General features: G+C 31.1%; 1 protein-coding gene across 6 annotated transcripts in view; it reads left to right on the top strand.

Annotated features, from left to right (window-relative positions):
- LOC126736656 (oxysterol-binding protein-related protein 3-like) overlaps positions 1-799 on the top strand; it is a 40,533-nt gene extending 39,734 nt beyond the window's left edge. For all 6 annotated transcript variants that reach the window (XM_050441122.1, XM_050441124.1, XM_050441123.1 and 3 more), the window contains one exon: positions 204-799. In XM_050441122.1, coding sequence (XP_050297079.1) covers positions 204-441 — 238 coding nt within the window. In that variant the 3' untranslated portion in view covers positions 442-799. The remainder of the gene's footprint in view (positions 1-203) is intronic.
- Positions 800-14,123: the final 13,324 nt, after the last annotated feature.

The following is a 14,123-nucleotide window of genomic DNA, read 5'->3' as shown; positions in this document are numbered from 1 at the left end:
TTATTTGGGTCACCTAGATTAGGAAAACACCGGGTTATAACAGTTAAGGGAGTTAAAATAGGCATTCTTTTATAAGCTTATAAAAATGCCATTTGTTGATCTAATAGACCTATATTTTCTTAAAAATCATACATTTTTAAACCCTATGATATAATAACAGACTATCTGCAAAAAAAAACAATTTAACCGACGTGCGTTTCCAGATTTCGACCGGACCAAAGGGCCTTGGAAGAGGGCGATCTGAACGCAGCGGAATCCCTAAAACATCAACTGGAAAATGGACAACGGGAACGACGAAAACGCCGCGAAGAGTTGAACGTTCCCTATGAACCGAGATGGTTTTCAAATCCGCGCGAAGACTTATGGGAGTACAACGGGAAATACTGGGACACGCGCGAAAAACCGGGCTTTAGCAATTTACAGTTCGAATCCTTATGGTGACGACAATAATTCCGTTTTTTATTTTTATTTTTTTAAATATTTTACTTTCTTAACGAGGTAAGATTTTTGTTTTTAATAAATTGCTTTAAATGGAATTTTAACCGATACAAGAGACGACCGCTCGCAAGGACGTCTTAGCTACGGCATAAAATGCTTCACGTTCCTGGTCCTATAATAGCGGTTTTATATTGCAAGAAAACCATAGTACGTATTACTGTTGAAGCTTTAATAGTTGGCTGTAGATTAATTGTTTGTAGGGTCAAGTTTTTTTTTATTAGAGTTGTATAAAATACATTTATTTATTTATATGGTATTTTTTAAATTGTAAGAGTTTAAATATATTAACGTTGTTGCACTATATAGTGAGTTTATTGCCTCCATTACTTCTCTTCTCGTTATTGCTAAAAATTTCGGTTTAACCCTTTCGTGTGTGTACCCGAACGGTACACATACGTACCAGGCAAATTTAAAAATTGTAAAATAAAGCGTTTTATTTGGTATAAATGTGTAGCGGTCCGGTGTATCAGGCTTCCGCAGTGTATTTACAATATGCATTGTGGTAAATGTGTGGTTATGTTGATTTAGTTGGCACGTGTATTTAGTAGCGGCAGTATTGCTGCAATAAAATTAGTTATTTAGGACACTTAAAGTGCCTACTTATGCAGTTTTTTTATTAAGTTTTATTTATTATTCAATTGCAAGTGCAGTGCTGTTACAAAGGTAGGTCAAAACTATGTTTTATTTTTGTATTTTTGGGTATGTTCGTGTGGTACATATACAGTGCTTTTCTTTGAAGTCCCCCCCCCCATTTATTTTTTGAACGGGTCAAAAAAAATTTTTGAAACTTGGCATAAGTAAATTGGTCTATAGATACTATTTTTCACTGTAAACTAGGTAGTTGTAAATTCCAAGATGGCGGCTGGGCGACATCTTGAGAAAAAATTTTAAATAGAAAGGGGGGTCGTGTGGTACCTCATTTTAAAGGTCTCAATGAGTACTTTATAACCCTGAAATATTAGACCCATATCTTAACTCGTTTCAAAATGGCGGCCTAATAAAAAAGTATTTTTTTTTATTTTAACGTTTTACATTTTTATGATTTTTGAATAGGTAAAAATCAGCGTACGAAAATAAATGCGTCACTATTTTATTTTGACATAAAAACGACAGTTCTAAATGTCAAAATAACACATAAGCGCCATCTTGAATAAATGCATTAAATAGAAATCTTGTGTTACCTCATTTAAAAGGTTTTATTGAGTACTTTTAATATTTATTACATGGACTCGGTGGACTCCGTTTTGACCTGTCTAAAAGTAACAGCCAAAAAAATACACTGTTGCGATTTTATTAACGTTTTTAATAATAATATACAAATAATTTATAATTTTTGAATTTTGGATTTAAAGATTAACTTTTTGGTTTCTAAAGACTTACTGAACCGCCCTCGTATGTCACATTTCACGTTAAAAGTTATTGAACATTATTTAGACATTCCAAAAACCAAATAGCTATTAAAAAAACTCGAAAAAAAATTTTAAGATATTTTTCCTTAACCGGTAAATTACTCTTGTATCGGTCATTGTTAGATATTGTTTAGTGTGTTTGGCAGTTTGAATTTATTGTTTTTTTCAAAATGGTTAATTCTCGTCCATTGGAGGAAAAAGTAGAAGCAATTTTTATTTATGGAGCAACGCGTAATTTTCATGAGACTGAAAGGGTTTTCAACGAACGTTTTCCTGATCGTCCTATTTGCCGTAAATATTTAAGGGAACTTGTAAATACATTTACAACTACTGGTACTGTCCAGGATAAAAAACGCCCAGGCCATATGTCTATTTCAGAAGAAAAGCAAGTCCAAATAATTGGCGAAATAATAGAAAATCCCCAACATTCTACTCCAACTGTTGCTGATATCTGTGAAGTTTCAACTTCGACGGCATAGAGAGTTTAAAAAAAAAATAAGTTTCACCCATACAAGATCCAAATGGTCCATCAACTGACTGAAGATGATCCTGACCGAAGAGTGCAATTCTGTGAAATTATGGCAGAGAGAGTAGAAAGGCAACCTACGTACGTGCGCAACATTTGTTTTAGCGACGAATGTACTTTTTTTTTAAATGGTAATGTCCACAGACAAAATTGTCGATATTGGAGTGATACCAATCCACACATTTTTCGTGAAACCCGATCTCAGTATCCGCAAAAAATCAATGTATGGGCAGGAATATTAGGGAATCATATCGTAGGGCCGCTGTTTTTAGAAGAAAATTTAACAGGTGAATTGTACTTAAATATGCTGGAAAATGCTATCGATCCTCTCATAACAGAAATTGTTGAGGCTAATGTACATGAATTTGACATGGAAATTACATTTCAACAAGATGGTGCTCCTCCGCATTTTGCCAGGAATGTGAGAAATTATTTAAATGATAATTATTTTGGTCGTTGGATAGGTCGTCGGGGTCCTATTGAATGGTCAGCTCGGTCACCAGATTTACCGCCGCTAGACTTTTTTTTGTGGGGATACCTAAAGCAAAAGGTATACGAAACAGAACCTGCCTCAATTTTTGAGCTACGACAAAGAATCACTAACATTTGTCAAAATATTGAGGCAGATGTATTTGAAAATGTTCGACGTGAATTTTCAGATAGGTTATTTATGTGTCAAGAGGTACAAGGAAATCATTTCCAGCATCTTTTAAATTAAATATTGTTTTTCTTTTGATAAATTGTTTATTTGCTAATTGTAAATTAGTATTTCATTGTATTGTATTAAAAACGTTAATAAAATCGCAACAGTGTATTTTTTTGGCTGTTACTTTTAGACAGGTCATTGAGACCTTTAAAATGAGGTACCACACGACCCCCCTTTCTATTTAAAATTTTTTCTCAAATTGTCGCCCAGCCGCCATCTTGGAATTTACAACTACCTAGTTTACGGTGAAAAATAGTATCTATAGACCAATTTACTTATGCCAAGTTTCAAAAATTTTTTTTGACCCGTTCAAAAAATAAATGGGGGGGGGACTTCAAAGAAAAGCACTGTATGTACCAGTAGGTATTTATGACGGTACACATGTATACCAATAGGTCTGTAATTACGTTTATTTAATTTCAGCTTCAATATGGATCGCCGCCGTCCGCTTTCACGAAAAAAACTGGAATAACTTATTGAAGAATCCTCAGATTCGGAACCATTTTTTGCTGGCTCCAGTGATAATTATGAACCAGATTCCGATGAAGAAGCTGGCAGTGATACGTCCGATATGTCTTCGTCGTCTTTATCGGAAACAATGCAAACCACTGTGCATCGAAACTCAGACATAAACTCTGCGCAACCACCACAGGTAATTGTTGATAGAAACCTAGTTCTTGACTGGGTCATTCCTGACGAAAAATTTGAGCCTGCTAAAAACCTTCCTCCTGAAAGAGAGTGTATGTTGGCTCCAGATATCACCAAGCAGTTGACACCTATGCAAATTTTTCATAAAGTATTTCCTCATTCTCTTTATTTGCACATTGCAAATTGTACAAATGAACGTCTGAAAATCCTAAACCAATTTAAAAAAAAAAAGGAATGAGAAAATGACTGACAAAGGAGAAATACAGAAATTATTTAGCTGCATGTTCATTATGTGCTACAATCGCCTTCCAAGCCTAAAAAATTATTGGAGCAAGAAGGAGTCAATGGGAAATAGCACAATTCAAAAAACTTTTTCAAGAGATTGAGCTCAAAAATTTACTTTGCTTCTCCTCAAAAACCCCCAAATGCTTCAAAACATATTATATTGAAGATTTATTATCTTGTTTCAAATACACATTTCCAAAATGTCGCCAGGATAGCCAGTATCAAAGTATCGACGAATCTAAGGGACCAAATTCAAGGGTCGATCTTCCTTGAAACAATATAATATGCCCCTCAAACCAACCAAGAGGGGCATAAAACTATGGCTTCGCTGCCAATCTATATTCTGGAAAAGAGGACCCAATTCCCGCTAAAAATCAATCCCTAACTTTAGGAGAGCGAGTCGTTGCGTCTACAGTTAAAGAAAATGATGTTGTCTTATGTTTTGATCGCTTTTTTACAAGTGTGAATTTGTTACTTTCACTAAACTATGCAGCCTTGGGAACTTGCATGTCCAATCGCAAGAATGTATGGGAGACAAACTCCAAAAAGGGGAATCTCAATTTAGATGCACTTCTTCTGGATTACTTTGTGTAAAGTGGCAGGACACAAAGGAATGTGTAACTGTCATAAGCCCAATTTGAGAACAATTATCAAAAAAAGCAAAACCAAATATCGAATGTCCAGAGGCCATTTCTTTTTCCAGAAAAAAAATGCAAGGTGTTGATCGGGCTGATCAATTTATTGGGCTATATGATCATGATCGAAAATCAGCAAAGTGGTGGAAAAAGCTGTTTTACACATTCCTCAATATGTGTGCAGTAAATTCGTGGATAATGTATAATCAACTGAGACGTAAAAATGAGAGCATTTCTTTTCTTTCCTTCCTTAACACACTCGCAGAAGAATTAGTAGCAGAAGGTATACGATCTACAAGCTTACCATTACCGAAACAAGGCGCTCCTTCAAGAAAAAGAAAATTATACGGATCTTCAGCATTACATCTGTCTGTAGAGAGATCAACCAAAAGAAGATGCACTGCATGTTCTGAAGACAAAAAATAAACAAGAACAAAAACTCTTTGCCGAGAATGCAATATTCCATTGTGCAATTAGGTTCATTTTCTACTTTGCAAAGCCGTTTTTGTATGAATTTTTTAAAATAAATGTTGGTATAGCATTTTTTTCTGTTTTTATGAAATTTTCGATCAAACCTGCTGGTACATATATGACCCACCCCTCCACCATTCCCTGACTATTGACAAAAATTTATATTAATAAAAACTCATTGTTAGGCATCCTAATAATAATACTTTACTCTGTTATTACTTAAACTAAAATATTTTAATTCAGGGACGAAAGGGTTAAGGTACAACAAAGGTGGTTTACCATCAAAAGATCTACAGTATTAGATTGTTCTGCAGTATGTGAGGCTACGATGATGAAAAAGTTTTAGGACTGCAAAAATCGCAGATCTATCTGGAACACGTCGAAGCTTTGGGAACTTGTCTAAAAGGAAACGTTCAAACTCAAATCAAATATGCTTTATTGTCACATAACATATAAAAATGTTGTTGACCAAGCTGACTTAAATATTATATAGAGTAAACCAACGCACAATAAAAGAAACAAATGGGAACACATAAAAAATAAATTTGTCAATAAAATATCAGAATTTAAATATCACATAACAAAACGTAATAAAAACCTTTAAAATAGTAGTAACTGAAATTGGTCAAAAATCTGTATCCATTAAATCAACTTTTTTTTTGCAACAAATTTGATTCTCTTATAATAAAGTTAAATAAAGCCTTTTACAACTAACATCTTTCTTACCTCTCTCCTAAGAAACTGTCTTAAAAAGAGGCCGTGGAAGATGGTTAAATTTGTTGGTTAAGGAAGATGTGAATAAATAATACAAAGTGATATAAGTTCAAAAATAAATCACCTTTAAATAATAATTTACAAAATAATCAATTACTTACTTAGTTAATTCTCTACATTCTTTCAATTGAAGTTTAAAGTTTGCCCACATTTGTTCACTATTGCCTTTTTGCAACACATACATAAAAAAAGCAGATTCTCAGTCTGTTACTGTGTTTCATTCTGAGTTGTGTGATTAAACCCAGATGCATGGAAACAATTAATAAATTTTAATAGAAAAGAAAAATCAACATATATCGTAATTTTGTTGAAATATAGAGTAAATCTCAGCAATTCATCATAAGGCAACTCCTTTTTAAAATTTCAAATGTATTTAAAAAATGTTCCAAGTTTTGGTTATTTTCAGTTTCGTGTTTGTAACCCAATATCTTGAATATTGCGGAGGGTTGTTTTGATTCTAGTTTGCCCACAATAACACTTACAATTTAACCCATGTTAAAAATAATTCTACGCTCCTATTATAAATGTGTTTTAATTATAACTAAAGAAACCTAGACTTAGTGTCCTGAGGATGACTTAATATAAGTCGAAACGTCGACATTTAGGTAAACAGGTTTTTCTTTTATTTTTGACCCCACCCAACAACCCTCCGCAGTATTTAAAAAATACTTACATGTTTTTTATTACTAATAACTTGAAAGGTAAAGTAACTCTATAGTCAAAGGTTTTATTTTGTCACTATCAAATGAAGTAAAAATATTGTCAAAAATTATGGACGATCAATTTTGAATCCTGGATAAATCCTTTATGCACAATTTGAGACCAAAAGACATCAGACTATTTGTACTAACATTATTTCATTGAAATTTAATTTAATTGAAAAATTATTACCATCACCTTTGAGAGCTTGTAAGAAGTTCTCTAGTTAAACCATCAAGTTGAAATATATGTTTTAATGAAAAGTGAAGTTTTCTTTACGGTCTGGTAAAATATTGAGTGAAATTAAACAATTATCTCCGCAGTTATGAACATTAAACATCATCTCAAAAAAGTGTGACGATATTAGCGGCATTTTTTTTAATGAAATGCTATTCTTTTATTTTTATTTTTGGGACTACGTTAGGCTACTTAGTATATGCGCTAAATCTCGCTACTTTGTCATGCGCAGTCTGACAATAAATTAAAAAAAAAGTTAAAAAATCGCTATATCATTTAATTTATTCTTGACACCAGAAGTGTTAATGTAATGCCAAAATTAGGTTAAATTCGGATTCTAGAAGAATAAATGATTACTTTGACTTAAATGGTTTCTTTCTGTCGTATACAGGGAGTTTGTAGTTATCATTCAAATTTGACGAATTTCAAAGCTTCATTTTTCACTTTTTTTAAATGGAACAGCCTGTTTTTTCTTTAAGCATTTAACGAAGAATTAGTAAATAAACATTTTTTATTATGTAAACATATTAGTCGTTTTTAAACAAACACATTAAAAATATTAATAAATTCATTATTATTACATCAAGTGTTCAATATGTCGTCCGTTTTGTTCAAAACATAATTTAATATGTTTTGAAAAAACACATTAAATTATGCTTATGTTTTTTCAAAACATATTAAATTATGTTTACAAAACTTAACTTCATGTAACATTTCTGGAGTTACTTGAGCAAACGTATCTCGTATTCTCTGCACCCGCCATGTCTACTGCCATTGCAGGTGGATTTCTATAAACAACTTCTTTTATAAAACGCCATAAGAAAAAAATCTAATTTCATTACGTAAGGCGATCTGGCTGGCCAATTATCAAATCCATATCCTTCCAATTCATTTTTCTTTAAAGGTCACATTCAAATGTTCAGTGACCTATCGACAAAAATGTACAGGAGCTCCGTCCTGTTGAAACCACATTAATTAATGATTAATAAGTAATGATAATGATAATGTTTATTTATTTAGCATATTGCTAAGTAAAATCTGTATTGTCGTGACGAATTCATATATAATATTGCTACATACAAGTACAATAATATATATTATAATTTTTTAAGACATATTTACAATATCTTGATATAATAATAATAATAATAATAATAATAATATGTTTATTTAGCATATTTGCTACATACATGGTAACAAGGCAAGATTCGAGAAACTACAAACTCATAACAATTAACAATATAAAACCTAAAACTAGTGTATTAAAAGTGTAAAAAATAAAATTACTATAATATTAAAAACTATACTAAAAGGTGTAAAAATAAAAATAAAAGGACAAAGCAAGACAATTTAAACATAAAACATATGCACAGATATAATTTAAAATGATATTAAGAAGTGTAAAAATAAAAGACACACAGAAAGATAATTAAAATATAAAACACTTACATATGTAGATATATGTCTTTTCAATGTTTTTCTAAATATAATTAAGCTTTTACAGTTCTTTATATTATTGGGTAATTCATTAAAATATTTAAGACCTTTGTGCAGTATTTGTCATTCTGTTTGAAGTATGTCTACCCATCCTCTAATGGAATTAATGGATCGCAAGTAATCTAGGCAGTTCATTTTGTAAGAATTGAAGTTATATTCTTCTATTAAGATGTGCATTAGAAAAAATAGGGCCTGATAACAGTGCTTCCAATAATTCCACTTTGCACATTTAATGAACACCTATGCTGGTAATCGATCTGCCGCATAAAATGGGGGTTTTCGGATGAATAGCAATGAAACTTATGTCTGATCTACTTTTATGAAATGTTGCCTTATCTGTAGTCTTTTTGTAATTTATTTCTGTTCCAAGTACAAAATTCAAGTCGGTTTTGGATGTCCCTATCCCTATAGAATGGTTCCTTTTCAAAATTCGTTGGACTGATCTTTCACTTATTCCAACTGCTCTTCCGATATTATTTGCTTGACTTATGTGAAAATCTTCGGTTACCGTTAATAACATATCTAACTCTTGCTCCTCCTAACAAACGTTCCCTGTTAAATTAATTTATATACATTTGAAACTTTATAAGCGTATGTTATAGATTCGTTAACGTTCCAATAATCTACGGGTTTGATCCGTTAATCTCCTCTTATATAGTCGTATTTTAATTAAACGGTAAACTGCAACCATTCGACATTTATCGCTCTTACTTTAGGGGGTGTTTAAGTTCACATACGGTGTGCATATATTTCCGGTGAGTTTATTGTCGAAATATAAGGTCATAGAAAATTCGGTTATGACAATACCGGGGAGGCCATAAACAACAATGCGCCAGACTTTAATAAACTAACTGTATATAAAACGGGCGCGGGCTGTTTATTTTCCAGTTTTGTTATTGTGTAGCAGCAACAAAAACGGACGGGGTTCGTCCTTCTCATAAAAGTCCTTTTAAACGTAAATAAAAAGGTGGAGTTTTGTAAGCTTTGGACGTAAGTACTTAAAAAGCGCATCAGATATAGTCAATCGATCCATCAAACCGGTATGTATTTCGCAATAAAATGATTGTTCCTTATAAAAAAAAATAATTAATCAGACTTCAGTTCCCAATTTCATGCCCTGTCAGTTTCGTGGAGTTCACGTTGCGGTACCAGACGATCGAAAAGTGGGTCGTACCCATGTGAAAAGACAAAATCGCTAAAACTGGTTTCGATACTGGGGTCGAAAGTTTACTTTTTAATTTCATTGAAGTAAAGAGGTCAAACTTTATGCCAATATTGAAAGGTGCTACAAAAAGAAATCCAAATGATGGATGGAAATACTCTTTTGTTATATATAATGTGTTCAAAAGACGTGATTGAACAGATAATAATAACTATGTCTGAAAGAATGTCTAAAAGATAAATGTTTTTCCTAAAGCCTAATAATATTATTTATCAGTGAATAATTTTAAATTCTTTGAACCAAAACAAGAAAATTGTTTGTATATTTATGGATTTACCTAAATCATTTGATACTGTTCCTCATAAAATTCTTCTACAAAAGTTTTATATTATAGGCATAAGAGTATTTGATAAACAACACTTTGATCACAAGAAAACGATAATTTAAGAAATTGCATTTGTGTTGCTTTAATAAAAAAAAAATCTGTTTAAAGTTTTAGAGAACGATGTTTATAAATCCTAAAAAGTCCATAGAAATACTTAGAAAATTATTTGTTTATGGAGTAAACCCACTGAAAAGATACTAAACAATAATTGAATCTTTGCTTAAATAAAAGGGATAATAGCTTACGTGTACCAAAAAATATCTGGTCAATTGTCTTAGTTTTTTTTGTCATGCCGTTCTCTAGTATTTTACAACTAAAGATGTAAATTAATGATTTGTTATTCACGGAATAAACCCAATCAATGGATGATATGTATGTGCCAAACTATCCAAGCTACAGTTCACACATACTTAAAAAATTATTTGATTACGGAGTAAATCCACTCGTTTTAGCTTACGTGTATTACAAAATATCTGTCTTAGTGTTTCTTTGTTGTTACCTCCCATTTTGGACATTATAATAAAATAAAGATATAAATTAATAATTAGTTGACCGAGTAAATTCATTCAATGAATGACTGATGTGTATGCAAAGCTATATATATTATACCCTTTATCTTTGCTTAAGCAAAAAGGACCGAAGGCTTACGTGTATCAATAAAATTGTGTTCTGTTGTGTAAGCAATATTAAAACATCATATTCTTTTAAATAGCCTGATATTTTAGTTATTAGATTTTAAAGGGAATGTTCACCTTGGGGACCAAACAATGTTCATAGACGTCACTACGTAAAAATTCCAATATCTCTTACATGTTTGCCTGGACTGGTGTAAACCTCGAGCAATATTTGTACCGAATATTCTTTTGAATATCATGTGTTTTATTTCATGAGAATATTGTATTTAGTTTTCTAGTTATTGGAGTTTAAAGTGAGTGGTCACCTTAGGAGCCAATGTTTTTAGATGCCTTTATTTAAAAAGTTCAATATTATTTTATTCTTATTATTTGACATTATTTTAATTATTTTTCACAATTTTAATATAAAATTTTCGACTCATGTTTTTGTAGCAAAGTTTTTCATGCTTTCCAAACATTTTAAACGATTTTTCATTTTGTTTCAAGTCTTTAGATACATCTTGCAGGCAACTAAGGCCAGTGCCTAATAATACACTAAAAATTACCTCAAATAATTAAAAAACTGATTGAAATGCCTGGAAGAATCCACAAATTTACTTAAATGCCTGAAGAATTATCTGATATGCCTACAAAAAAAATTAAAAATGCTCTGAAAAAAATAAAAAATAAAAAAGCAGGTCAATGTTTAAAACAATTACTTAAAGTGCCTCAAAAAATTACTTAAAATGCATGGAAAAAACGAAAATTTTCCTTAAATGCCTGGAAAAAAATGGCGTTAAATTACTACCTGTAAATAAATAAGAAAATCCACGAAACTATCTCACAAGCGACTTAAAATGCCTGGAAAAAAGTTACAAACGCTTAAAAAAGTGCCTCAAAATTGCCTGAAAATAGTGAAAAATTTTCTTAAATGCCTGAAAAAAAATTGCCATTAAATTACTGCAAATGCTTTAAAAATTGATTCCAACTTCCTTTAAATGAACAAAAAATCCACTAAACTATCTCACAAAGTGACTTAAAATGCCTGGAAAAAAATTAGAAATGCCTGAAAATTTTCTAAAAAAGTAACAGAAACTACCAGAAAAAAACTGAAAATGCACTTAACTACCTGAAAAAAGTCTTGCAGTACACGGAAAAAATGCCTGGAAAAATTTAGGAAAGATCTTAAATGCCCAAAAAACCGACTGCAACTACCTGGAAAAGAAGCAAAATGTCTGACCAAGTGCGCTAAAAAAAATTAAAATTTACATCACTGTCTAAACAGATGACCCAAAAAGTGCTTGAAAAAAACCAAAATAAAATAAAAAATAAAAAATTACTGAAAAAAAAATGAAAAATATTAAATTCTTAAAATCATTTTAAAGAAAATTTCCCAAATTTTTGGAAAGCAATTAATGAAATCTCAAATAATTAAAAAATTGATTGAAATGCCTGGAAGAATCCACAAATGTACTTAAATGCCTGAAGAATAACCTAATATGCATAGAAAAAAATCTAGAAATAAAAAAGCAGGTCAATGTTAAAGTGCCTCAAAAAATTACTTAAAGTGCACGGCAAAAATGAAAAATTTCCTTAAATGCCTGGAAAAAAATGGCTTTAAATTTCTACCTGTAAATGAATAAAAAATCCACTAAGCTCTCTCACAAAGTGACTTAAAATGCTTGGAAAAATATAAGAAATGACCTCAAATGCCTAAAAAAGTGCCTGAAAATTTCCTAAAGAAGTAACTGCAACTGCCTTGAAAAGAACTGAAAATGCACTTAAATATCTGAAAAAAAATGTCTTGCAAGTACACGGAAAAGGTGAAAAATTTCCTTAAATGCCTGGAAAAATCTAGGAACGATCTTAAATGCCTAAAAAATCGACTGCAACTGCCTGGAACTGCAGACATTTTGGTTTTTAAAATGTCTGACCAAGTGCGTTAAAAAAAATTAAAATTTACATCACTGTCTAAAAAGGTGACACAAAAAGTGCTTGAAAAAAAACCAAAATAAAAAAATTACTTGAAATTATTGAAAAAATGAAAATTATTAAATTCTTAAAATGATTTTAAAGATAAAATAACTACAAAACTAATTAGAGCATTCTCATAAAATAATTCTGTACAAACATAGTTTACAAGTCAGGTATTAATTGGGTTTACACCATTAAATTAATACTTTATTAAAACTTTTTTGTATGATACAATAAAACTGTTTTGTTGATTGTACTTAGGGGGGATCAGAAGTTTCTTAGTACACGTAAGCCATCGCCTCTCTTAAACAAACACATAGGTTAATTGTAGCTTCTCTAGTTTGGCATATACTCGTACATCAGCCATTGATTGGGTTTATTCCGTGAATAATTAACAATTAATTTATAATTTAATTTCATTTCAATAACGATAATGGTTGCTAAGTATTAGTGACCAGAACGAGGGGAGGAGGTAGCTACAAAGAAAAATAGGATAAATATTATTTAAGACACTTAAGGCCGTTTGTTTAAACGAGTGGATTTACTTCATAAACAAATGATTTTTGAAGTATCTGTGAAATGTAGCTTCTATAGTTTGGAATATACATCAGTCATTGACTAAGTTTACTCCAAGAAGAACTCTTAATTTATATCTTCATTTCTTTTCAATGAGCAAATAACTGTTGATACTAGCTCCAAATCGGAAGGTAACACCAATAAAAAGCTAAGACTTTTTTTTAATAATACACGTAAGCTTTTAGCCCTTTTTTTTAAAACAAACATAAATTATTATAAAGCTTCTATTGAGTGGATTACTCCGTAAACAAGTAATGCTATAGACATTTTAGGACTTATAACATCGTTTTTTAAAACTTCAAACAGATTTTTTTTTAATAAAGCAACACAAATGCAATTTCCTAAGTTATCGTTTTCTTGTGACCAAAGTGTTGTTTATTAAAGACTCTTATGCCTATAATATAAAACTTTTATAGACGAATTTTAAACGTATCAAATGCTTTAGGTAAATCCATAAATATACAAAAAGTTTTCTTGTTTTGGTTCAAAGAATTTAAAATTGTTCACTGATAAACAGTATTATTAGACTTTAGGAAATATAGACATTTATTTTTTAGACATTTTTCCCTTATATTCGCGATATTGCTAATCAGCAATATAGGTCGATAATTATTATTATCATTATGAAAATGCCGCAAAACCGGTTTAATTTCATGAGAATATTCCATTTATTTACTAGTTATTGGATTTTAAAGTGAATGGTTTCCTTAAGGACCAGACAACGTTTTTAGACCACACTACCTAAAAAGTCCAATATCTCCTAAATATTTGCCTGAAGTAGGGTAAACCTAATACAGGCATGTCATTGGCCCTCTTTGTTCATACAAGGAAAGAGCCTAAACCTGCGTTCATTTATTTTGCATATACATCAATCATTGACTGGGTTTAAATCGTGGAATTAATTTATATACACAGCTCGCGAACCATGGTCATTAAGGTCACTCCAAAGGAGGAGCACCATTTTATTAAGACGTTTTACAACCGGTGGAAATGAAATGGATGATTATGCCCAAAAAGCATTTTTTTG

Source organism: Anthonomus grandis, chromosome 5 (assembly GCF_022605725.1).
Source record: "Anthonomus grandis grandis chromosome 5, icAntGran1.3, whole genome shotgun sequence".
NCBI classification, from domain to species: Eukaryota; Metazoa; Arthropoda; class Insecta; order Coleoptera; family Curculionidae; genus Anthonomus; species Anthonomus grandis.
The sequence above is the reverse complement of the archived record's forward strand: the minus strand, read 5'-3'. Positions and strand labels throughout refer to the sequence as shown.